This window comes from Heloderma suspectum, chromosome 14 (genome assembly GCF_057233095.1).
Source record: "Heloderma suspectum isolate Gila_16-S chromosome 14, 16-S_ref, whole genome shotgun sequence".
Taxonomy (NCBI): domain Eukaryota; kingdom Metazoa; phylum Chordata; class Lepidosauria; order Squamata; family Helodermatidae; genus Heloderma; species Heloderma suspectum.
This window is the reverse complement of record NC_139471.1, coordinates 6,188,200-6,214,449: the sequence shown is the minus strand read 5'-3', so window position 1 is coordinate 6,214,449 and position 26,250 is coordinate 6,188,200. Positions and strand designations below refer to the sequence as shown.

The following is a 26,250-nucleotide window of genomic DNA, read 5'->3' as shown; positions in this document are numbered from 1 at the left end:
CCACCCCAATTTCACCTTCACAACACTCCTGTGAAGTAGGTTGGCCCGAAGGTGAGCAATCTGAGGTCAGCCAGTGAACTTCGTGGCTGCAGATATGAACGGAGCTCCCCCCGAGTCAGAGTCCAGCGCTTTAACCACTATTCCATATTGTTTCTATTAGGAGTGCAGAAACTCAGGCCCAGGGGTCGCATCCGGCTCTCCAAAAATCCCCAGATGGCCCCACCCCCTTTGCCCCAGCCCTAACCCTTTTGCCTTTGGCTCAGCCCCCTTTTGCCTTCGGCCCCGCCCAACACTGTAATGCGGCTGCTGAGAGCTTCTCCGAAATGGAATTTGTCCCTCAGGCTGAAAGGGATCCTCCACCCCTCTCTTAGATATATGGAATGCGGGGAGAGGCGGAATAAAAGGACCAACTCTGTTATTTCCCCTCTTCGAGAGCCTCCTTTGCTGTCCTGGTTTGCTCGGTCTCCCACACAGCTGCCTTGCTGTTCTAGCTGCCCTCTGAGCCGACTGGCGCAAGCAGCCGGCTCCACTTGGCGCTTGCCAGGGAAGACGGCGAGGAGCCTGTGTTAACTACTGCCCTCCCCGCCTCCCTCCAAGTGCATCTGCCATGTGCCCTGCCCCAAAGTGAACCTCACCCAGCTTTTCATGCCCAGCTTTGAGGTCACTTTCCCAACTCCGATGGGATTAGAAATCTCATTACCGAAGGGCCGCAGGGACAGAAGGGCTGTTTTCCTAGTGCGGCCTCTTGGCCACAGAAGAACGTGTGAAGCTGGATGGCTTGAGTTCAAGCAAATGTGGCCAACTGTCCTGATTTCAGGAAGGAAGGAAGGAAGGAAGGGGATCATGGAGCACTTTTTCAGGGCAGGGGAAGCGTCCTGAATTCTTTACACAGTTAAGGAAATGTACAGCAACCCAGATTTGCTTGGTCAGTGGAGGCTGGTGTTTCAGTCAGAACCAGAACCAGCCAGAACTCCAAAAGAGCTATCCAACCTATTTGGGGATCGCATTCAGCACCTTGGATAGCTCCTTTGGAGTTCTGGCTGGTTCTGATTGAAACCCAGAGCGTTTCACTACCCCACTGACATCGGAGTCACCAGCCTCCACTGTACTTGGTCCAAACTTGGGGAGGTGCAGAAATCCATCCCAACCAGCACCTAGGCCAGAATTTCGGGTGTCAGTAAGGATGGCAGGGGGGTTTGTTCGGTTCATTTTTGGGGATAAGAACTTACCAGAAATCCATACGTCTCTTCATAAACGTTGCAGAAAGAGCTTGGATTGGATCCTGGATCTGCCTTCCATGAGGGGAAGGGCTCTACTTGCAGAATGACCATATGCCCAATTTTGCGGGATCCCCCTCCCCTACACAGCACAGCTTACCCCCATTCAGCAGGGTCTCCTGACTCTCTGTGTAGCATTTTCAGGGGGCCGGAGGGGCTGACGTGGGAAGGAGGGCAAGGCAGGGAAGTCCACTTCCCTCAGTCCTGTTGATCCAGCATGAATCTGGATCCAATCCAAGGAGAGTTCAAAAATTTGAATGTGGGGAAAACCCAAAACTGACAGATTCGGCCAGCGGAGGCAAGTATCTCCGATTTCAATGGGGCTGTGGGTCCATTCTGGCTTTCAGTCAGAACCAGCTCCAAAGGAACTATCCAAGGTGCTGAACCCATTTTGGGACTTGAGTTCAGCACCTTGGAGAGCTTCTTCAGAGTTCTGCCTGGTTCTCACAGAAACCCAGGATGGAAATAGAGCCCCACCGAAATTGGGGCCACCAGCCTCCACTGTATTCATCCCTCCAGGCAGAGGAATCCCTCTGTATTAAGCCATGTCTGTGGTGCTGAATTAGGGTTGCCACCGTGTCGTTTTTCTGGCAGGCTCTTCATTTCGAACAGCGACATGGCACATTGGTCCAACACAGTAGTCTCTATGCTGGGAACAGCCCTACCTGTTGAATTCGGTTGGTGCAGTTGTGTGCAAATTTCATTTGGTTCAGTTTTTTCCTAAGAACTTGCCAAAATTTGCAAATTTCTTCATAAACAGAACAGAAAGAAGTTGAGATTTTTTTAAAAAAATGAATGTGAGGGCTTATTTATAAGGCTGCCCTAACTCCAACTGACATGATTGACAGGTCATTGCTTTGATGCACCAGATTTGGAGGGGGTGGGAATCAGTGCCAGTTCCAGGTTTTTGATGCTCCTGAGGCAGACAACCTCCATGGGCCCCCTCTTTCAGTGAGCCTACCTTCTCACCGTCATCGTCTTAGTTCTCCTCCTCTTTCTCCTCACTGCTCCCACCTGCTTGCTTGGCAGGCAGAGAGCCCAGGAGCCAGGTGGCCGTGGCGTCTCCTGCTTCTCCCCCTCCCCACCTGCGTTGCTTGGGCCAGAGCAAGAGGCAGGGGAGCAAGCAGGTTGTGATGGGGAAGAGGAGGAGCAACTCCAGGGGGCTCTGGTCAGTGGGCCCCTGCTGGGGTGTGGGCCCTCAGCAAGTGCCCAACTATGCCTACCCCTGATGCTGGCCCTGGTGGGAACGTGCATACATTTGTCTTCATTGTTCCAATTACATCACTAGAAAGGGTAGCTATATGGCATCTTCAAATAACTGAACATTTAAAAACATTGTTAAAAATGCCTAATTCTGGACTGACTAGGAATGGATTCTTATGGACCATTCAACTATCCAGTTTTTAATAATGTTATGTGAAATGCAACACCTCTTCTCTCAGGTGGGTTGAAATGCAGGCATTTTCTAAGATGTCAGAAAGGGTTTTGTAACTTGATGCGTTAGCTGCGTTAAAAAACAAGCTGTCTCATACTCCTATCACTGCAATACACACACTCACACCATCAAAATTAGTACCTTGAGACTCTCACTCATCTGATTTCCTCTGATCTACTTATTACCCAACAACTAAATGTTTCACAAAGCCATTTCCCAGAGAAATATTTATGGCCCCCCAATGTTTATTGAGCCCTCCATCACAATCAAAGTTTTACGAGCACTCTGTATACAGCTCTGAATTAAAAAACATAATTCTTGATCTATCAAGCCTCAGCTTGATGCGGCATTTCTCTCTGTTACACCAGTCAGCCTCAGAACATCTTACAAGAGAATTCGTTTGTCAACAAGGACTACTTCATCTCAGTCGGTGACGGCAGCGGGGCTACGTGGGGTTGCAAAAATGCAATGCAAGTCAGGAATGTCCTAGGTCTGAACCTAGAACGGTCTCCCCAACCTGGTGCCCCCCAGATGTGCAGCCGCTCACAGGTTTGCCAAAAAAAGAGAAGAAACGCGTCACCATGAAGGGGGAAAAAAGAGGAGGCAGATTTTCATAAAGCTTGCATATGCTATGTACAAATGCAAATCTGGGTATAAGTACTATGACTTAAATAGTAATACAGTATATCTCACCACAGTGGGAACGGCTGACCAGGTGGCCTCTGTGCCTGGCTCTACAGACTTGTGCCCAGGTGCTGCTAAGTGTTGATGGGCAACAGTTCTTATGGTTCTTTAAACCGGAACTGGACAGGAGAACCCTTCCGGTTTTGACCTTTAAAGCTTCAAACAGTTTGGGACCAAATTACTTGAAGGACCGCCTTCACCCATATCAGCCTAGGGTTGTCGGAGAAATCCGCAACGGAATCAAGCGAATTTGGATTTCTATGAATCTAACACACAGATCCTGCAGCAGGCTGGCTTTTCCCAAATTGCATGGATTCCACGGACTTGCAGGCCATATTTTTTTTTTACTTCCAGAATTTTATGCAAATGCAGTCGCAGAAAAATACATAAAATTAAAAAACACCAGCCAAAAATGTGCATTTCCCCCAAAGGCTAAAGCATGAAAATGCACATTTTGGGGGGATATGTGCATTTTGAGGGCATTTGCACATTTTCACAAGTGTAAATTTGCGCAAATGTGAATTTATGCAAATGTAAAATCACGGAAATCGGAAAAAAATCCAATTCTGCTAATAAATGGACGGCGGAACAAAAGGCACCTGAAAATCCACAGAATGCAGAGGGAACAGATTTTACAAAATCTGTACATCCCTGTAACAGCCTTCCTGCACTTTCAGATCGGCAATAAAGGCCATTCTCAGTTGCCCACCTGTGGGAGCAGTTAGATGAGTGACCAAAGATGAGGGGGCCTTCTCTGCAGTGGCCTCATACCTCTGGAATAAGTTGCCTTGGGGAGTCCACCATGCTCCGTCTTTGCAGGCTTTTAAGAAGGCCTTGAAAACATATTATTTTACTCTGGTCTTCTCCTGATACGATGGCTGTTGTTACTGTGTTTGTTACTATTTTTATTGCTGGTTTTGTGGTTGGCTTTTATTGCTGGTTTTATTGTGTTCTTACTGGTTTTTGTATTTTCGCATTTTGCACTTTTGTCGCTTTTAATATTGTATTGGTTTTATGTATTTTATTGTTGTAAAGGGCTTCTGCCCTGAAAGAAGAAATATTTTTATTTAAAAATAAAAATATTTTTATGGCCAAGAAATATTTTTATTTAAAATAACAACAACAACAACAACAACAACCCTTCAAGTACAGGATGCCTTCAAAGAGAGGACAGTTCTCTGTAAATTGGGACCAATGGCCTGTGGTGCAGTGCTCAGCGTTAAAGTGCAGGTGCTCAGGATGCCTTCAAAGAGAGGACAGTTCTCTGTAAATTGGGACCAATGGCCTATGGTGCAGTGCTCAGCGTTAAAGTGCAGGTGCTCAGGACGCCTTCAAAGAGAGGACAGTTCTCTGTAAATTGGGACCAATGGCCTGTGGTGCAGTGCTCAGCGTTAAAGTGCAGGTGCTCAGCATGACAGTCCCCATAGGGGACTCCAAAACTTGGGCTGATCCATATCAATGAACCAGTTCTAGCAGGTTTCATTTCCACCAGGAGCAGGGCTTCTGGAAAGCCAGTGGGTCTCCCTTGCCTGTTCAAGACCAAGCTGCCCCAAAACACTTCACATTACAACAGGGGAAAATGTAGCATTGTTGGGAAATTCCCTTTCCCCCTAGCTACTGAGAGGATTGCAGCTAAGCTCGGCGGGAACAGGGAATTCGGGGCGGGGGGGGCAGACGACTTCAGCATCCCCGATTACTTCAGCGGTGGCAGTGCTATGTCCCTGCAAGCCCTGGTTCCACTGCGCTTGTGGCTTGGATCCCTGCCTTGAGCAGGGGGCTGGACTTGATGGCCTTGCAGGCCCTTCCAACCCTACCACCCTATTCTATGATAGAATCATAGATTCTATGATTCTACACCACTGCAGATGGTCAGTACTATGACTAGTAGAGTAGGAACAGTCACTAGTACTACTAGTAAGGCTTTCGATTCCAAAGAAAATAAATTAAGTGGTGCTGCATTAAGGAATGTAGATGTGACACCTGCCACTAAAGAAAATCTGTAAATCGGTGTTTTATAAAAGCTGCAGAACGGGGATGAAAACCCACCCCAAAAAAGTCTGCAGACAAGCCTTCTGCAAAGAGGTAGCCCCTGTTCTCATCCATAAATTGCACCAGAATTTATTAAGGATACTGCAGACTCTGACATTAGGAGGAGGGAGGCAAGCTTTGCTTTTCTTTTTTTCTGCCAAATGCTATTCCTTCTAGGTAATCAGATAGCCGTTAATTAATAAAACTGTCAGATTAATTGTCCCGGTCTGGTCTGGACATCCTTATCCGTTCTGTAACACTACCCCGCTAGCATCCCCCCTCCCATCCTTTGCCCTATAGCTTCCAGCTCAATTAACTTAATGCTATGCAAATGAGAGGCTCTCCTCCTCGTTAGCTTCTAGCCTGCGAATGTTAATAGCATAATTGGGCCTTCAGCAAGGTAATTAGACACGATTTCTTCCATTAGTCTTACAAGGCTAATTATTGTTGATGGGAGAGAGGGGACCCAGTCCCACGGCTGCAGGCAAAGAGGGGGCACCGGGGTTAAAGCAAATATAGACAAAACATTGACAAGGTAAAACAAGCACGGAGATCTATAGCGGGGTCAGGTAGAGGATGGGGAGAGGGAAATGAGTCAGTGCCAGGGGCAATGGAGTCATTGCGGACGTTGTGAGAGCAGGAGCCTTGGATGCAGGGAACTCTGTAATCGCTAAGAATGAGCCAGAGAGGAGGCGTCTGTTATTTTACAGAAATATACACAGAGAGAGACACAGAAGGGGGACCTGCAGTAAACTGCTGCAGTGAATCCACAACCCCCCAAAACAGGGGTGTGGAAGCTCAGGCCCATGGGACAAATGCAGCCCACCTGGGGTCCCAGCAGTGCCAGCTCCAGGTTTCGGAGGGCCCTTGGGCAAGACACCCTCAATGGGCCCCCTCCCTCAGTGTGTCTCCGTTCTCACCACCATGGTCAGCAGCTGCTCTTGATCCCCCTCCTCCTTCTCAACATGGCTGCCACTTGCTTGCTCGGCAGGCAGAGGCCACGGCATCTCCTGCCCCTCCTTCGCACCACTGCTGCTGCCTGGGCCAGAGCGAGAGGCAGGTGGACAATGGGGAAGAGGAGGAGCAAACTCCAGGGGGCTCTGGTCAGTGGGCCCCTGCTGGGGTGTGGGCCCTCTTCAGGTGCCCAACCATGCCTACCCTGATGCCAGCACTGGATCCCAATCCAGTTCCCCAGGTTACCATATCCCCTTCCCTTGGCCCCCTCAGTAGAGGTGTCCTTTTTCCTTCTCTTTCTCCTGAACCCTCAGTATGGGGGTGATTTTAACCTCATGGCACATATTCTCCCTAACTCTAAGTGCTCCCTGCTCCAAGATACTCACTACATGCTGTATGGAATGTGAGCGGGTCAATTCCTTCTCTCCCTTTGCCCTCCATTTTCGGGGGGGGGGGGGTTGCTTTCAACTGACTCACAAACATTCCATGTCTCAATTCCCTTAACTGTGGACTCAACTGATAGACTCATACAATCTGCCCCATGTCTGGTTTCTTCAGACCATTTCCCCCCGCCACCCCTCGTGTTCTCTTTAGGCTCGACTGTCATCAGCGTTCTGTAATCTCACAGGTTCTTGTCGGGTAGTTTTTATCTTTTAATGTACAAACCTTGATACTTCTGTGTGCTTAGGGAGTTCCCTAAGTATGTAGAAACTACTCCCTTATTTTGGGGTAGCACCATTCTGCTTCTAAACTGATCAGTACTCCACCACCTGAGTTCACTATTAGAGGGAATGCTGATGATTCGTGTTGAAAGAGCAACCAACCAACCCCCCAAATATTACAACCCATGTGTGATCTGGAGGCAAATCCAATGATAAGGTAAATTATAGAGATATTGAATCAAACTATTATGAGATTTCAATTGTCTAGTGAGCACCTAAGTTTACCCATTCATGAGGCAAATTATTATGTTTCAACTAATGTGGAAATATCTCAGTTTACCCAGTTACGAGGGTTATCTTATGAGGGTCCAGTTGTCTAGCTAATAGGGGTGTACACAGAAAAGAAATTCACTTTGGAACCCACTGCCATGTTCCAGAAATAGGGCTGCTTCACATCAGTCAAGAACCTGTTTTGTTTTGCACTGGAGGCACCACCTCACATCTGTTCTCCAAAGCTTTAGATGTCTCCCCATTGAGGGTCCTGGGTAGGGTGGGTGAGGAGTGCCACCACTATTTCCTGGGTGCAGACTTTATTTTCCCCTAAGCAAGTCAATGGAGACTGCGCTACTTCCACCGAGTTGTGGAGAGGGGAGATAAAGTCTGCACCCCTGGAGATGGCTGGGTGCAGGGAGCCCATCCTCTGCCAAAGACCCTTGGGATGATAGGATTCTTGCCCCCCAGCCATTTTCAGACTTTCTTTTATTCCTTTGATTGCTGCCCTGCTATGCACATTCAGAGCTGTCAGCACCAGGAGGGATTGCTCTGAAGGTGTCCATGTTGAGGTGTCTGTGTCAAAGTCACCTCGAAGTCATAGAGGTGTCTCTATGAAATTCCATAGCAGATCTGAAGCTTTGGCACTGGTATACTTCACTTTGGACTGCTTCAGGAAAGACCTGCTTCATGTCAGAGGAGGTCCAAATACCTCCATAGCAGCCCACTTTGGTTTGGCATTTGAGCTTCGTTCAAAGCAGATGCCCAACCAGACTACCTCATACTGAAAGACCTCCCCATGAGGGCTCTCGCTCCTCCACCAGCAATCACTCTAGCAGGCTGCAACAGAGGGAGATACGCCCTGTCGAAAAGACTACTTAATTTTTTTCCTCTTCCCTCCCCATCCTTTTTTCCTGGCTTGTTGTGTCTGCTTAGATTGTAAGCCTGTGAGCAAGGATGGTCTAGTTTTACTTATTCCATGTGAACCACTCTGGGAGTCTTTTTCACTGAGGAACAAAATAAAAATACTTTAAATAAATAAATAAAATTAGTTTATCCATTTATGAGGTATACTAGTATGGGTTTTCAGCTCCCTAGTCACCAGAGAACTGATCAGTTCACAACTTGGGTCACCCACCTTACTCCAAGCAAAGTCCCATCTGTCTAACAGAACATCTTCCAGGGATTGGGGTCCCTCTCAGCTGACAGCATCTAGCTTTGCGCTTTTATTCCCAAAGTTGCCAGGAGCTAGCAACCGTGGGTTCAAAGGTAATGTACATTTTTAATGTAGTTGCTTCAAAAGTAATTGCTCCAGGGCTCTCAAAAGGCAGATGGCGAATGCAGTAACAGACTTTCTTAAACTAAGTTTTAACCCTTCAAGAAGCAAGAGTGACCTTTCCACATTTACACAGAATAATAATATTCACCAGGTTCCCCCACACACACAAGCACAAACACTGGAAATAAATAGTCTAAATGTCAACTTGGAAATAATAGGTCAGCTTTACTTTTTCATATCTTTCTTTTTCCTCTCTCAGTTCATACTTCAGTCCTTCTGCATCAGGGTGGGGAACCTCTTTCAGCCGGAGGACCAAATTCCATTGTGGAGAAGCTCTCGGGGGCCGCATTCCAGTGGTGGGCGAGGCCAAAGGCAAAAGGGTCGGGGCCAAAAATACCACACACAAAAAAACCCCAACCGAGCACAATGTAGTTTAAAGCTCTTACTGCAAGTAACAAAGCCTTAGGAAAGGCATTTCAATCATTCTGAATAGGGGGAAACTGCTCAGAACCTGGGAAGCCACCAAACAGTCAGTAGTCAGGGGAAAGGGGGGGCAGGGAAAGGAGGCATGGCCATCTGGGGAGGCCCAGAGGGCCTGATTTGGATCTGAGGCTCCCCACCCCTATTCTGTGTGCAAAAATCCCCTGATCTTCCCAATCTCTAACTTAAAGCCCAGAAGAATTGTGTTTACAAGGTTAAAAGATTATTACATCATACTGTTTCTCCCAAACCCATTGTCTACAGTGCAAGGGGGCAACCTGCTCTGGATGCAGGAGAGCCAATGCTTGGGGTCTTTCCGGGAACTGGGGAGGTGGAAGCCTTTTAATGCCTTTCCGTGGCTGAATGCCCTTGCTGGGGCCTGCTCTGGGGTCACTCTGGGGCCTGCTCGGAGGCTAAGCCTAAAGGAAAAGTAACCTGCCCAAGAACCAAAGACCGAGGCAAAGGTGGTGCCTCAGCTCCAAAACACAGAACCGCTCTTTTGAACCCAAGGAAAGATGGCACAGGCAAGCGGCCTTTTGCTTTCTGGCATGCCAGCCTCCCAGTTAAAAATGAATAAGAAATCTCTTAAGAAATGAAATTAAAATCAGGAGAGGGAGAGAGTCTGGCGGGTGCCACCAAATGCTTCGCATTGCAGACCCCTCGGCCAGAACATCATCACATAACAGAATACCACCGCTCCCACTGGGAGAAGGTTAGGTCTGTAAGGGCACAACCCTATGCATGTTTAGACAGAGAAAAGGCCAGCTTTGCTGGCTGGGGAAAGCTGCGAGTTGTAGGCCTTTTCTCTGTCTAAACATGCATAGGATTGCGCCTTAAATGGCTTACTTTTCCCCTATCGAAATTGCTTATATACATCACCTCCTTTCTCTGCAAACTTCCATTTACAAAGCAAGCCTATAGTGTGGGGAAAAACAATCCAATGCCTAGCTTCATCCAAGTATTAATTAATCCTGCCATCAAAAACAGTCACAGAGGTTCCCGGAATATAGTTGGCCTTTTGACTGCTCAGCATACCATGGGCTCAGAAACTTCCCGTGCTTACTCGACGGGACCTTAATTAAGTCACGTACGTTCGTCCCTGCACTGATTTCGATTTGGTCATAGAAGGCGGCAAGTAAATGTTAAGAGGGGGAAAGAAAGGAGGATTTGAAGTTGGGTGATCTTTAACCAAAATCTTTCTTCCAACAGAAAGCGGAGCATCCGTGGAATACATATTCAGCTATAAGTATTCCAGCCCACGTCTGGCAAACTCACAGATAATGGCACCATGCGAAGGTCACAGAGGTTCTATTAGCTCAATTAATAGAGGAGTAAGATAGGGCTAATACCAAGCTCTTCAAATGGCTAAAGAATAGAGCTGGTAGTAATAGAGTTATTAACCTCTCCCAACCATTGAATTTTGCTGCTGGTTCAAACTCCATCTCCTAGTTCAGGCCTCCATTAATGGGCTGTTTATTATCCCTAATCCACCCTGAAAATCAGATGCTGGAATAGGAAGGCCCAAATCAGGACCAAGAGGTAGACAATAAAAATTCAATTCCCACTTTTCCACCCTTTTTTTAAATCTTGAAATTTAAACGCTCGTCCTACATCTGTTGTTAGGGAAACAGTGCCTTTGCCTCCTTTGCCAGGAAGGAAAAACGCAAGACAGAAAGTAAGTGATGTCATTGGAGCCAGACACCACCTCCTTTCAGTACTGCCTCAGAAAGCTCAATATTTAAATGCATAAACATACAACATTTAATGTTATTGGAGTTTTTCAACCTGGACGATCTTGAGTCTGCTTTTGTTTGGCCCTGATCAACCTAAAGCTAGTTGTGACTTGGGCTGCAACATTTATCATGGCACCCTAGGAAGTAAGCTCCATCAAACTTACTTCCAAGTAAACATGCATGGGATTGCACTCTAAGCCCCATTCAAGGTTCATCCCAGGTTTTTTGCTGCCTTTGGTGAATTAAAACTTTGCCACAGCCACCAAGACAATCAAGAGTTGACTGGGATGCTATTTCATTTTGACAGTGCAATCCTATATGTCTCCTCAGAAGTAAGGTCTAAATTCAATGGGACTTACTCCTAGGTAAGCATGTATCAGATCTCAGCCTGGATTGCATCCCACATTAGACTAATCTGGACTAACTGCTACCACTGGTTTTTAGGCATCATCACTGGCATAGACTGGGTTCACACAACATGCTAACCCACACTCAATGGTTGAGTGTGGGTTGTTGTTGAACCATGAGTTATCATGTTGTCTTAAGCCAGCATGTTTTGCTCGAGATGGTTTGTTGACCATACAGTGTGGCTCATTTTTCTCAAACAAGCCACATTCATTCATTCATTCCATTCCATTCCATTCCATTCCATTTCATTTCATTTCTATACCACCCAATAGCCAAAGTTCTCTCGACAACCCATGATTTGTTGTTGGGTTGTTCAGGGTGGTTTACAAGCCACCCTACAGAAAACGCACTGCATTCAGACAACATGATAACCCACAGTTCAACAACAACCCACGGTTCAACAACAACCCACACTCAGCCACTGAGTGTGGGTTAGCATGTTGTATGAACCCAGCCATAGATTGAAAATATGCAACCATTATCTCCAAAGGTCTCTCATTTCTTTACTCCTTCCCCTTTAGAATTGTATCTGTGCCCCAGATAGCCAGTGGACATCAGAAGGTTCTCAATTGTATTTATCTCCTGGAATGCAGGGAATATCACCTAGCAGCTAGACTCCTGGGGGTGGGACTTGGGCAGCATCTGGGGGAGGAGCCAAAGCCTCTCCAGGCCAGATGGGGACCATCCATGGGCCAGGTTAGCTGAACATCTGCCCAGCAGCTCTCTTTCCAGAACATTTACAAGCTGAGGCAGCCCCCCTGGAATTTTTGCACCCCAGGTGATTGCCTGGTTTGCCTCTATGGGTGGGTATCAAGGGCTCCTTGGAGGCCTCTCTCAGTCTAATCCAGTAGCCAAGTCCAGACACAGACAAAGGGATTCTTTTCAAAGCTTTAGTCCTCTTTTACAACTTAACAACTCTACTGTTAGCAACTAGATATGAGAAGCTGAGTACCTATGCCCTAAGTTGGAACAGTTGGTCCCCGTTTGAAAGGGAATCACTGGCAGACCCTGAACTTAAGGGCTAGGGAGAGTCCCTCCCCTTTTCCCTTGGATCCTCTGGGCGCAACCGTTGTTTGCGCGCCTACCGGGCACTACGCCTCCTTTCTGCGCCCTCCATTTGGCGCCGCTCTCTGCGTCGGCGTCGCATGTCCAGCAAGTCTGTTTCCCACACTCTGTCACTCCCAGGACTGCTATCTAAGCTAGGAATGCCGGTGGGAGGAATCTCTGTCAGCTATTGGCCCTGGGAAAGATGAGCGCACTCCTCTCCCAGGAGCGACTCCTCTTCCTCAGAATCAGAACTACTCTGGGATTCTATGGGCTCAGTGTCCACCCTGACAGTGGGCCAGCCCTGGTCCCATTCAAAGCAACAAATGTCTTCCGTTGGTTATGATGGGACTTCAGCCCGGTCTATGCATGCAGCAAAAAGAAGGGGCAAAGTGGGGGCAGTTTGGATGGAACCATTTCAGACTACAGGTGGGGAAAAGCAGATTTTTAAGGCTCTCCTACCTTAAAAACTTCAAAGCCACCACATCAGACAAAGTACGGCATTCAATTTTTTCTCCCTGATGTGCTACTTTTTCTATTTATATGGACTCCCATACACACATGGGGAGCATTCCAAAGTGGTATCTCCCACTAAAGTGATACACTCCATTCTCCCACCTTGGCATACTACTGCATTTGTGGACCCTGACAGCGTTTTTTAAACAATCCTATAAATGTCTACTCAGAAGTAAATCCCACTGACTTTGATGGAGCTTCCTCCCAACTAATTGGGTATAGGATTACAGCCTTACTTTGGCTGGATGGGGGCCTGCATGTTGAACATCACTTCACCCAAAGCACTAAGTGCATAATATATCTCAAGGAATATCTTTTATTTATTTCTCAAATTTCTTATTTCTCTGCCCTATCCTCTCGTAATTGGAAATAAATAAAAGACAGTGAACAGGTATGGTGCAGTTTTGATTATGCTTCCTTCTTTTCAATCTTTTCATATTGCTGCCTAGTATTTTTAGAACATGCCTGTTTGACCAGAGATGCTCGCGAGACAAAGGAAATGAGTCCATACACCACCGACAATGACGGCCCTCTCATGCCACCTTTGACTCTCACAAGAACGGATGTCTGTCTTGCTAGGCACAGAGTAGATGATTAAGATCCCTGTGGCTGAAAATATATCCGCAGCCCACTGTTTGATCATGGCGGCTTATTGCTATATTAGTGTTTACGTTGATGCTTTTAACTGACATAAGCTGCGCTGAGAACCTGATGAAGAGTAGGTTTGGGGGTTTCCTGATGAATGTAGTGAATTAAAGAGAAACCAATCAATTTCTTTATGGAAAAGGTAAGTCTGTTCAAAAACATGTTTTCCCCTTTTCAATGAGAAGGCCCTTGATGGATCAGACCAAAGGTCCATCCAGTCCAGCATCCTATTTTCCACAGTACCCAGAAGGACACTAGTTCCAAGGCCTGAAGGCAAGAGACTTCTCCCAGTTCTTTGTCCCCAGCTTTTATTATTCACAGATACACAAAAATAGCCCTATCACAGGAGTAGACAAGCTGGTGCCCTCTGGTTGTGTTGGACCCAAACTCCCATAATCCCTGACCATTGGCTATACTGGCTGGGGATTATGGAAGTTGTGGTCCAAAACATCTGGAGGGCACTAGCTTTTCTACTACTGATACCCTATAGGCAGATGGCCATCAGCACATATCACAGTGAATTCCGTCAGTTAATTATGTGCTGGGTGAAAAAGTACTTCCTTTTGCCTGGCAGTACATCTTGCGCCAGGCTGCAGCTCTTTCATGGCCAATGTTAATTTAAGAAAAATCTAATACCTTCTATTGGCGGTATGAAATAAATTATTTTCCTCTTTGCTTGGGGGCAGATCTGTGGATGCTATGGCTGAGGCTACAAGGGATCTCTTCTTTTTTATTATTACATATTAAGAAACTTTATAGCCCAATTTGTTTCTTGTTGTTGTTGGGGGGATTTCCCCCCTCAAATAACTTTATTTTTCATTCTTTCCTGCCATCAATTACTGGGTTTGTTTTCTCTCCCTTTCCATAAGATGGAGGAGCTGAGAGACTGATACTGCTCAATGGTATATAATTTAGTATTATTTGCACCAGGTTTATGAGATGAAAGTCAGATAAAACATCGTATTTGAACACTAAACCATTTATTACTTCTAAGAAACAGACTTACAAGTTGATGTCCCGACAATAATTCTGCTTTTTGATCAGCAAGAGAGACCTACTTGGAGTTACAGGCACAAGTAACAAACCTTTCCCACCAATAACTTTGTTTACTGATGTGACGGGATTTTAATAATAAACTTGATATATATGTAAATTTATTTTAATCTAATTTCATCAACCGGAGCCCACCTAAAAATGAGAGAGGGGGGGAGTTGCTATTGGTTTGCGGCTTATGATTTATACCTTTCTGCTTCTATTCCCAGATTGATTTCCAAGTGCTAATTCTATCTGGGGGTTTTCTCTCCATGTCAGAAACACACTTCACTGCAGGCCGCGTGTTTTATAACCTGTGCCGCCGGCGAATGATTTGCAGCCTGGCTTCCAGCAGGCCGCTCTATGTGCTACTGCAGATCGTTTCTCTCTCGCCCGGCGCATGCTGACAAGCTACCTTGCGTGGAAGGCGTCAGCCCCGGAATCGATCAGGTCTGCAATCCCCTAAAATCGTCCCCTAATGAAAGCCAAATCTAGCACTCAAACGAACACACACACACACTCACACCCACCCCTCTTATCAGAATCAGTTGCAATTTCCACACTTGCATCTATCCTCTGCAGCCTGCCTAGCTCACAGTCCCCCATCCCCCCTGCACATTCTGGCCGAAAGTGCCTGCTACGCCTGGATGCATATCCAGACGGCTGTAACTCTGTAGGATGGCCATGTGCCTTCTTTTACAGAGGACTGTCCTTGATTTGAAAGGTGGTCCAGTCTAATTCTGGCTCAAACGTTAAGAGCCATCAGAACTGTTGCCCATTGACAGCACCTGGGCAGCAGACTGAACAAGCAGACACACAGGTCTCCTGGTCACTGCCTTTGACACTACGATGAGATGTGCTGTATTCCTGTTCAAATTGTAATGTCTAAATGCGGATCTATGCATATAAATCAGCACGTGCAGATGTTATGCAAATAAGTGTCCTATGTTGTCCTCTTTTTGAATGATGCATTTCCCCGGGGGGGGGGGATTTGTAAGTGGCCACCCTATATTTAAGGGCCTGGGTGCCCAACAGCTGCATGTACCAGGCTTCCTCATCCTGCTTAGCAGGCCCAGACAGAGATCACAGTTTGGGGAAGAGCCGTAACTCAGCGGCACAGGAATTGCTTTGCCAACAGAAGGCCCCAGGTTCAATCCTCAGAAGGGACGTAGGGATTTTGTAAAATCTGTTCCATCTGTGTTTCATGGATTGTCAAGTGCCTTTCATTCCGTCTTCCACACACTGGCCGAATTGATTTTTTCCAGTTCCTTGAATTTGTGTAAATTCACAATTTGTGCAAATTTGCACTTACAAAAATGCGCAATTCCCCCCCAAATGTGCATATCCCCCACAGATGGGCAAATCTCCCAAAATGTGCATTTTCATGCTTCAGCCAATGGGGGAAATGTGCATTTTCAGCCATTTTTTTTATTTTACATATTTTTCTCCATCTAAATTTGCATAAAATTCTGGAAAGTAAAAAAAATTGGTTTGCGAGTCCGCAGAATCCTTGTGACCCAGGAAAAGCCAGCCCAGTTTGGAATCCACAGGTTGGATACATAGAAATCCAAACTCATTTGATTCCTTTGCGGATTTTCTCTGACATCCCTAAATTCCTCAGCATCTCCAGATGGGATTAAGACTCCTGTCTGTAACCCTGGAAAGCTGCTGCCAATCACAGTAGATGGACCCCTGGTCTGACTAGCCATAAGGCCTCTTCCCATGTTTTAGGGGACGGGCCGCAGCTCAGTGGTAGAGCACACGCTTTGCAGGCAGGTCTCAGGTTCAATCCCCACTATGCCCAGGTAGGGCTGGGAAGATCTCCTGTCTGAAACTAGCATGGCAGCTTTTGAATTACCAAGGAAGAGGGAATGCATCACCAAAAGAAGGATTAAAAAGAGACAGTGGTTTGCATATAATTTGCACATGCTGATCTATATGCATAGATGCAAATTTAGAAGTAACTGCTATAATTTAAAGGGAAACGCAGTCCGTCGCACCATAGTGTGGAAGGCTGTGACTAGGTGAGCTGTGTGCCAGCCTGCTCACTCTGCTGTGCTAACTCTTGATGGGCAACAGTTCTTGCGGCTCTTTACTTTAAACCGGAATTGGACCCGAGATCCCTATCAACAGAGCAGGTGCGGACAGAAAGTAGGTCTCTAGATGCTTCAGGCTTCAACTCCCAGCATTCCTGACCATTGGCTATACTGGCGGGGGCTTCTGGGAGTTGAAGTGCAAAACATCTGGAGATCTACCTTCTGCCTACCCCTGAAATAGAGGACACCTTTAAACAGAGGATGGTCCTCTGCAAAAGAGGACACTTGGCCACCCTGGGACCCTGGAGAGCCACTGCCAGTCAGTGTAGACAACACTGAACCAGATGGACCAAAGGCCTGACTCATTAGCTCAGTGGAAGAGCCCCTCCTTTGCGTGCAGAAGGCCCTAGGTTTGATCCCCAGCTTCTAGCACTACCAATCCACTGCATTGTGCGGCTACTCTGTCTTTCCCTCCTTAACTGATTTTTTGTGGTTAATTTAAAAAAAAAGATGGACAAAGCAACAGGGAAACAAGGGAGGGTTACAAACCGGAGATGCGCGCGCGCGCACACGCACAATTCTAAAACTCCACGAATGGCTGAGGCTGATGGCACAATAAAAGTCTTGTCTGGAAGCACACTTTGCATTGTTACTGTGCACTGCAAGGAAGTCTAATTAAATGACTACCTAGTCTCTAGCTCTCTCCTGTCTCCTGCTTAGGCTGCAGGTCAAACTCAAAAGCATTAGGAACATGGAAATTTCAGTATCCAGCTCTTTTTCTTGCCTTAATGAATCAGAACCTACTATTCACTGAATTACCCTACTATACTTTACAGCTAGTACCTCTTGGCCTCAGTTGTTAGTGGACAGAATAGACAATTGTTCTCTTTCTTCCTTCTGACATTCCTTTAAATATTTGAAAACTACTGAACTATCCCCTTTGATATTTAATATGAATATTTAATACTAACTATCCTGGGCCCTTTAGACTGCCTTGTACGAATCCCCTTTCTAGACATTTCTGTCATTGAAGAGGCGAGGGGTAGAGAGTCTCTTAACAGGGACGGCGGAAACTTCCTGGAGCTTCGTGCAGAGTTACATTGGCTTGCTGTTGTAGTGTAAAGGTGCCCTGAGTAAAATGCACAGGAGGAAGAGGCACAAATGGGTGATTCTCAATCTCTTCCCTTTAAGAGATTTCATAGGCACGTACATTAGCCTGATTAGAGCAGCTTCTCCCAACCTGGTGCCAACCAGATGTGTTGGACTACAACTCCCATTACCCCAGCTAGCATGGCTTTCGTCAGAGAGAATCTCTCAATGTCAGGATTTTTAAACAAGATTTTCTTCTTCTGTTTAATCCTGCCTCCCTCTCCCTCCCAGTTCTCTGTGAAAAAGTAAGGGTATTATTTACTTTGCCTGTCTTGAATCTACTGCCAATCCATTTCATTGAATGACTCCCAGGTGAAAAATTAGGAGTGAGGGGGTGAGGGGGAAACCCTCGATCCACTTTCTCCTCACCATACATAATTTTATAAACCTCTAACTCAGGGGTGTTGAAGCTCTTTCAGCCCAAGGGCCAAATTCCATTTTGGAGAAGCTCTCGGGGGCTGCATTCCAGTGGTGGGCGGGGCCAAAGGCAAAAGGGGCGGGGCCACAACTGCCAGCATATTTTAGCTTCAAGCTCTTCCTGCCAGTAACTCAGCCTTAGGGGAGGCATTTCGACCTTCTGGAATGGGATAAAAACCCCACACAAAAGCCAGCAATCCACCAAGTGACTGGTGGCTGGGGGGAAAGGAGTGGGCCGAATCTGGCCCCTGGGCCTGACTTTCAATGCCCCTGCTCTAACATGTCCCTCCTTAGTCACCTTTTTTCAAAATTAAACATTAATAAGCCCCTAACACTGTAACCTTTCCTTATGGGGGACTTGCTCCAGCCCTGTGCAGTTTGGTTGCTCTTTTCTGCACCTTTTCCAACTCTACAATCTCCTTCTTTACGACGGGGTAATCGGAACTGCATACAGTATTCCCAATGTAGCCACACCACAGATTTCTACAAGAGCATTATGAGGCTGGCCATTTTATGTTCAGCCCTTTTCCTAGTGATCCCTAGCACAGACTGTCTTTCTGACAGCTGCCACACATTCTGGTGTTTTTGTTGCGCTGCCCATCACAATCCCGAGATCTCTTTCCTGGTTAGACCCTGCCAGTTCAGACCCTGGGGGTTGGATCCAGGGTCTGCCTTCCAGAAGAGGAAGGGACTATCCACAAGAGGAAGGGCTCCACTCATGGAAGGTCTCCCCATCCAATTTGGGGGGATCCCACCCACCCACAGCTCACCCTATTCAGTAAGGTCTCCTGACTTTCTGTGTAGTGTGTTGACAGGGATGGACAGGCTGCCGTGGGATGGATGGGATGGGGAAGTCTACTTCCATTTGCACAGTTGATCCAGCGAAAATCTGGATACAATCCCAAATCCACAAACACAGGCTGCCTCACATGCAAGATCATCACCTCGAATTGCATCCCAAAATCAGTTCAGAGCCAGCAAAATGGCCTAAAGACACCTGTTGTGAGTTCCATGCAGGTGGCGTCAATGGCTAACCTCACCACCACATTCTGGGCCAAAAGAAGTTTCCAAAAGGTCTTCAAGGGCAGCCCCATGTGGAGTACATTAAAATAAACCCATCGGAGGCCAGGAAGGCATAAGTGAAAGTGGCAAGGTCAGCATGCAAGACTGCAGTTGGCATGCCTGGCCATGGATACAACCGGCACACCTTGAGGACTAACCAACTGAAGGTATTAGCTGACATTACTGTGTTTGAGCTGACATCAGGTGATAGCTGTGGCACTGCATGCATGAGTGAACCCTCACAAAACCCTCACAGGTGGGGGGAGTGAACCCCCATCTGAGGCCACAGTCAACGAACGATGTACATTTGTGAACCGTAAGAATATAAGAAGAGCCATGTTTGAGTGCCATTTTTCTGGGTAGAAAGGTGGAGGACAAATCAATCAATCAATCAATCAATGCTGTGTCAAACAAAAAAATAAAAACATAAAAAAAACTGAAGGCCTCCTTAATCCAGCATTCCGTTCACACAGTGGCCAACCACTGTGGAAGACCCATAAGCAGGACATGAGTGCAACAGCACCCTCCCACCCATGTTTCCCAGCAACTGGTGAACATAGGCACACTACTTCTGATACTGGAGGTAGCATACAGCCATCAGAACTAGTAGCCACTGATAGCCTTCTCCTCCCGGAATTGGTCCAACCTCCTTTTAAAGCCATCCAAGTTGGTGGCCATCACTATAACTTGTAGCAACTTCTACAGCTTAACTACGTTCCATGTGAAGAAGTCGTTCCTTTTGTCTGTTCTGAATCTCCCAGCATTCAACTTCATTAGATGAGCCCATTGGGTTCTTCTCTATCCACTTTGTCCTTATCCAGCAGAAATGTATGCACCTCTATCATGTTCCCACTTACTCGCCCTTTTTTCTAAACTAAAAAGCCATAAACATAACCTTTCCTCATATAAAAGTTGCTTCAGCCCCTTGATCATTTTGGTTGCCCTATTTATGCACCTGTTCTAGCTCTACAATACTATTACTGAGGTGTGTTGACCAGAACTGTACACAGTATTCCAAATGTGGTCACACCATAGATTTGTATAAAGCCATTATGATATGGGCAGTTTTATTTCTGATTCCTTTCCTAATGATCCCCAGCACAGAGTCTGCATTTTTCACAGCATTTGCACACTGTGTCAACATTTTCATTGATCTTGGATCCACCAGCCCTGTGGTTGAGAGGAAGGAGGTAAACTGCTATACAAAGGCTATTTGAGATGATGGGGTGAAGGAAAATAGGGGCTGTTCACACCATTATATTGGCAGGGTGGAAGGAGTAGAAATGCCCCAAAGCTGCCTCATTGCAGGCTGTGCAGGAAAGGCTGGCATTCTGCCTCCGGCTTTTCAAATCAAGGCTCTAGTCTTCAACGTTACTCATGTATAATATATTTCCAAAGCAAGGGCATTTCTTACCTGTTTGGATTAATCTCCGCCTGCTTCATCAGCTTTGCCTGGTCCTGGTCCCTCGGAAATCCATGGAGCACCCAGCCTCGGATGTGGCAGTCCAGCCGGTTCAGTCGCTCCGACAGCAGCTTCACGACAATGTTATCTGCGACTGGAACAAAGATTTTAGAAACATACATTGTCAGCTGGAATCAGGAAACTATGCAATGGGATGGTCACTGAGTGACCTCGGTCCTCATTGGGTGTCCTAATTTAATTTTCATAGGTTGCCGGTGGCAGTAAGTGCAGTTGATAGGCAAGGAGGCAGAGGGAGGGGGTGGAGACATGGGCCAGGATGTTCCCCTGACTCAGGGGTGCAAAACCTCAGGCCTGGGAGCCAAATCCGTCCCTCTGGGGTTCCCCAGAAGGCCCCGTCGCTTTCCCCTGATTACTGATCATTTGCTGGTTTCCTGGCTTTTTGTGCAGTTTTCTCCCCATTCAAAAAGGTTGAACTGCCTCTCCTAAGGCTTAGTTGCTGGCAGCAAGAGATTTAAGCTTAAAACTGCTGGTACTTGGGGCCATACTTTCTGCCTTCAGCCCCACCCAGCACAGCAATGCGGCCGCGCGCTGAGAGCTTCTCTGAAATGGAATTTGGCCCTTAGGCTGAAAGAAGTTGTGGTTCCTGAATTAAAGAAATCATAAGGCACAATCCCATGTATGTTTAGACAGAAAAAAGGCCTATAGCTCCCAGCATGCCCCAGCCAGCATGAAACAATAGTTCTGAAGGAAAAGCTTTTTTCCTTTGTGTTTCAGTGGTGCACACACATATTGCCGCAGGCCCCATCTATATAAGAATATGTTTGTGTAATACTTATTACTAGAATCTACCAGACCAATTTTGCATATATATATTTCTCAAGCTAAAGCTTGAGCAGTGTAGACATGCAGAAAATTTTGAAACTTTGAAAACGTTCAAAGCTTGAGTAGATCTCATGTAGAGTTGTTCCGGTCGCAAGGGAAACAGCCAAACATATTTTCATCCAATCATTCTCAGACTACTAGCGCCCGTGGCAACATGGGTTTTACACTTGTCTTCTATGAGGCCTTTGCCCCTGTATGAGCAGGAAGGCGGAATCTCTCTTCTAAGATGGCATATGCCACCCGTGGCTTTTGGAACCGCTTGTATTCAAAATCATTTTTACAAACCTGCCCTCCAATCAAACACAACACAGCTTTTTAAGCAATCAAAAGGGTTTTTTTTTTTAATCAGTTAATTGAATGGATTCCTTGATTAGAAACTGCACAGCCCTAGGTGTTGGACTCTCACGCAATATGGGATTGTTGTTCAAAGGCCATTCAGCAGCGCCAGCTTCAAATTTTGGAGGGCGCTTGGACAAGACATCCTCAGTGGGCCCCTCCCGCAGTGAGTCTACCATCTCACTGTCCTTGCCACCAGCTGCTCTTGCTGCTCTTCCTCTTTGTTGTCATTGCTACCACTTGCTTGCATGACAGGCAGAGAGCAGTGAGCAAGTTGGCTTTGGCAACTGCTGCTCCTCCTCCTCCTCACCAGCACCATTGCCTGGGCCAGAGCAAGAGGCGGGTGACGAAGCAGACTGCAGTGGTGAAGAGGAGGAGCACGTCTAGGGGGCTTCTGCCGGTAGGCCCCTGCTGGGTTGTGGGCACTCAGCAGGTACCCAGACATGTCTACCCTTGACACTGGCCCTGCCGCTCAACAGCACCATACGGTACATCACCTGCCCTTGAAGAGAAAGAGTCACTACTTAGAACAGCACATTAAAGCTGTAACATCTTGTTGCAAAAAGCTGGGATGAGGGAGGGGAGGAAGTGAAGAAATCTGCATTGCTTCAGTTTCCCTGTGATTAAAACAAATGAGTAAGGTAGCAATGCACAGTAGAAGTCCTTCTCGTTCACATGGGACTTCCTTGGGGTTGTCAGGAAAATTGGCTAGTCTCTATAATTGCCAGTAGGGTAGACTCAAAAGCTACCCCTGAATCTCTCGGCCTCCAGTGTACGACTAGCTAGCAAAGTTGAGTTCGGAATCCCTCTGATGAAGTCGTCAATCCACATGCTTTAAGGGGATTATGACGCACAAGGATTTCAAACCATCAATTCCCTTTCATCCTAAATGTGTGCGAGTTTCAACCTCCCATCTCAGAGCTGGGAGGGGAAATGAGTCTCTTCAGAGAAAGCATTGAGTCTTTAGAGAAGTAGTCCAAAGGTAACTTTCTAGTGGAGAGTCCAATGGTTGGAAAAGTTTGGGAAAATAAAGGGTAGGGATGTTCATCAGTCATGTAGACATGATGCGCTGAGCTTGAGGCCACAGCATGATGGGATGGGGGACCCCAAAATGCTCGAGTCTTATTATTCTGTGCAAAGCAAACACCTTGGCATTTATGGAACATGTTTCTAGGGTTCAAAATGCTCCACTCACATCGTTTCTCAATAACCTTCATAGTACGGGTGCAGTTTTGATGATCTGCACACTGCAGATGAGAGAGGCTGAAGACAAGAGGGAGAGAGAGAAGCATTTCTAAGGCCAGCTCATAAATCCCATGGAGGCTGGTGCCTCTGATTTCAGTGGAGCTGTGGATCCATTCCAGGTTTCAGTCAGAACCAGTCAGAACTCTAAAGGAGCTATCCAGGGTGCCGGACCCATTTTGGGGATAGAGTTCAGCACTTTGGATAGTTCATTTAGAGTTCTGGCTGGTTCTGACTGAAACTGGAATGGAATCACAGCCCTGCTGGAATCGGAGCCACCAGCCTCGACTGGGTAAATCCACAACAGAGGCAGGTTTGAAGGGGGACCAACCAGCTCACTTTCTTAGGCTCAGGAACTGCCCTGGCTCAAACTAAACCTCTGGGTGTGTGTGGCTGCCCCATGTGGTGAGCATCACAGCACCTGCCTAGGCAGTTTAGCATCCTCTGCCCCTCCTCTCCTCAGCTGGGCATTGGATCCTTGTGAACAGGAAGGAGTATAAGAGGGTTTCCTGATCCAGTTAAGCCTTGCTTGAGCCACAAGGCATTCACAGGAACATTGGAGGCTGCCTTCCAATGGGTCAGACCTTTGGTCCATTTAACCCAGAATGTCCACGACTCTTGGTTCCCGGCTCCTGGCAATACTGGCTTGTCCACAACTGGGGGCCCCAATCCTGCCCTCCAAGTATCCTCAGAAAGCCACATACCCCTTCCCCTTTTCCCCAACCACCGATCATTTGGTGCTTCTCCTAAAGCTTTGTTAGGGACAGTCCTGCTGCTGCCCACTTGCTCACTGGGTCCCTGTCCATCAAGCAAGCAAGCGGTATCAAAGATGAGACCTGCCTGGACCCTAAGATAGTCCTCAGCAGTCCTTCTCTGGGAGCCCCTGCCAAACAAAGTGAGGTGGGCATCTACAAAGAAGAGGGCCTTCCCTGTTGCGGCACCCTGGTTGTGGAATGAGCTTCCCAGAGAGGCTTGCCTGGAGCCTACATTGTGCTCTTCTTGGCACCAGGTGAAAACCTTTTTATTTTCCCAGGCATTTTAACTTTTGGGTTTCTGTTTTGAATCTGGTACTGTATTTTAAATCTTTGCACTCTGTTCAATTTGGTTATTATTTGTATTATTTTTATACTGTCGTTTTAAACTTCTAATTTTTTCTAGTGTATTTTATCATCTCGCATTTTATTATTTTAATTGTTGTGGAATGCCCAGAGAACTTCCGCTATTGGGCAGTACAGACATGTAATAAATTTTAAAGTAAATAAAGAAGAGGAGGAGGAGAAGGAGGAGGAGAAGGAAGAAGAGGAGCTGGTGCCGATGGCGGTGAGAAGATAGACCCACTGAGGATGTCTTGCCCAAAGGCCCTCCAATACCTGGAGCCTGCGCTGAACCTGACCAACCCAAACCTGTGCTGGGCCTCGTTGCCTGCCTCCAGGCTTCAGACTCTCCACGGCTGCTCTTGGACTCGACCCGCCCCTGCCCTGGACTGAGCCACATGACTCCGCCGGGCCCCAACACCTGCAACAAGCTTGCCTGCTACCTTCTCAACGTATGATAAACGGATCTATAACGGCACCACGAGCACCGCCTGCCAAAAGGAAACCGACCCGGCGAAAGGCAGCTTGGAAACAGCATGAGCTGGCGTGGGCTTCTCAGAGAACTCTGTCCCATTCCAGATGGCTGGGCAAGCAGACAGATTTCAACGGCTTCCCAAAAGGGCCACTGTCGCATCAGGAACTGTTGGCATTCAGCAGCATGTCTGATCCCAGTGACTGGTGGATTGCCCTGCGCTGCTCGTTCATAATTGAGACAGGCCCGAGAAATATTTTTAGGGGGAAGTATTAGTGCTCATTGGAAGGACAGATACTGAAGCTGAAGCTGAAATATTTTGGCCACCTAATGCGAAGAGAAAACTCTCTGGAAAAGACCCTGATGCTGGGAAAGACTGAAGGCAAAAGGAGAAGGGGACGGCAGAGGATGAGATGGCTAGATAGCATCACGGATGCAATGAATATGAACTTGAGCACGCTCCGGGAGAGAGCGCAGGAAAGGAAGGCCTGGCGTGCTATGGTCCATGGGGTCACGAAGAGTCGGACACGACTGAACGACTGAACAACAACAAAAATTATTACTATTCTTTGCTGCCTCCAGATTGGGGGGGGGGGGGCATGGAGACAGTCGTAAATAAATGCCTAAATCCATTACTGGGAGGAATTTGGGGAGCTCCATGATGAGATTGGAGACAAATCAGGACCATAACAGGACAGAAACAGCTGCAAATCACCCATTGCTGAAGAATGTTGTGAGTCCGACTCTGAAGCTCTTGCCAAATCACTCTTGGCTCTATCAGCCAGCTAACCAGATCCGCGTCACATCTCCGTGCTTTCCTTCTATCTAGCACCCCCACCCCGAAACCTCAAGCTTGTGCAAAAGAACCAAGGCGGTGCATATTTTTTTGAAAACAGAAACAGAAAACAGAATAAACAGGCCAACAAAACACGTGGAAGTTCTGCAGCAAGGCAACCCAAATTCTGCACCAAATTGCCCTCTGATCTGCAGCAATGAGGCAGGCTGCTCATGACTTTGGGACAAATAAGCTGACACCATTCACACGATTAGCAATTGTCTGAGTGGTGTTTACAGGGTGAACAGCAAGTGCTGTTTACAGGGTGAACAGGGTGAACAGCAAGGGGACTGGGACCCGAATGGGGGAGGGAGGGGGTCTTTAACCCTTTCCCCACCCCCATTGCCCTTGCTATTTGCCAGGGAAGAAGAGCTCCTATTTGTGCCAATGGAATATCTTCTTCCAGTAGAAACAGAAGGGGTGGGGGAGGCTGATCTGGAGCAGGTGAGTGTAGACAAACTGGGAAGCATCCGCCACAGGTCTACAGAGAGAGAGAGAGAGAGATCATGTCTCAAGATGCTGGAAGAGAGGCATCACTCTGAGTTCACAGAAGGTGATTCTAAAGCTCTTAAGTACAAAGGCGGATGGCATTTGCCAGTGGAGGCTGGTGGCTCCACGGTCATCGGGGCGGTGAACCCGCTCCAGGTTGCAGTCAGAACGCTAAAGGAGCTGTGGGTTCAGCACCTTGGATAGTTCCTTTAGAGTTCTGACTGGTTCTGACTGAAACCCGGACCAGATTCACAGCCCCACTGAGATTGGAGCCACCAGCTTCCAATGCCGTTTCCATTGAATGTATTTGCTGTTGTTCATTGTCCATTTTAAGAACATTGAGTCATAAGACCATTCCATCCAATT

At 47.1% G+C, this 26,250-nt stretch overlaps 1 protein-coding gene across 4 annotated transcripts in view; it reads right to left on the bottom strand.

Moving 5' to 3' along the window:
• The window catches only part of AK8 (adenylate kinase 8), a 133,116-nt gene that overhangs the window by 22,909 nt on the left and 83,957 nt on the right, over window positions 1-26,250 (bottom strand). For all 4 annotated transcript variants that reach the window (XM_084821049.1, XM_084821048.1, XM_084821047.1 and 1 more), the window contains one exon: window positions 20,526-20,667. In XM_084821049.1, coding sequence (XP_084677175.1) covers window positions 20,526-20,667 — 142 coding nt within the window. The remainder of the gene's footprint in view (window positions 1-20,525; window positions 20,668-26,250) is intronic.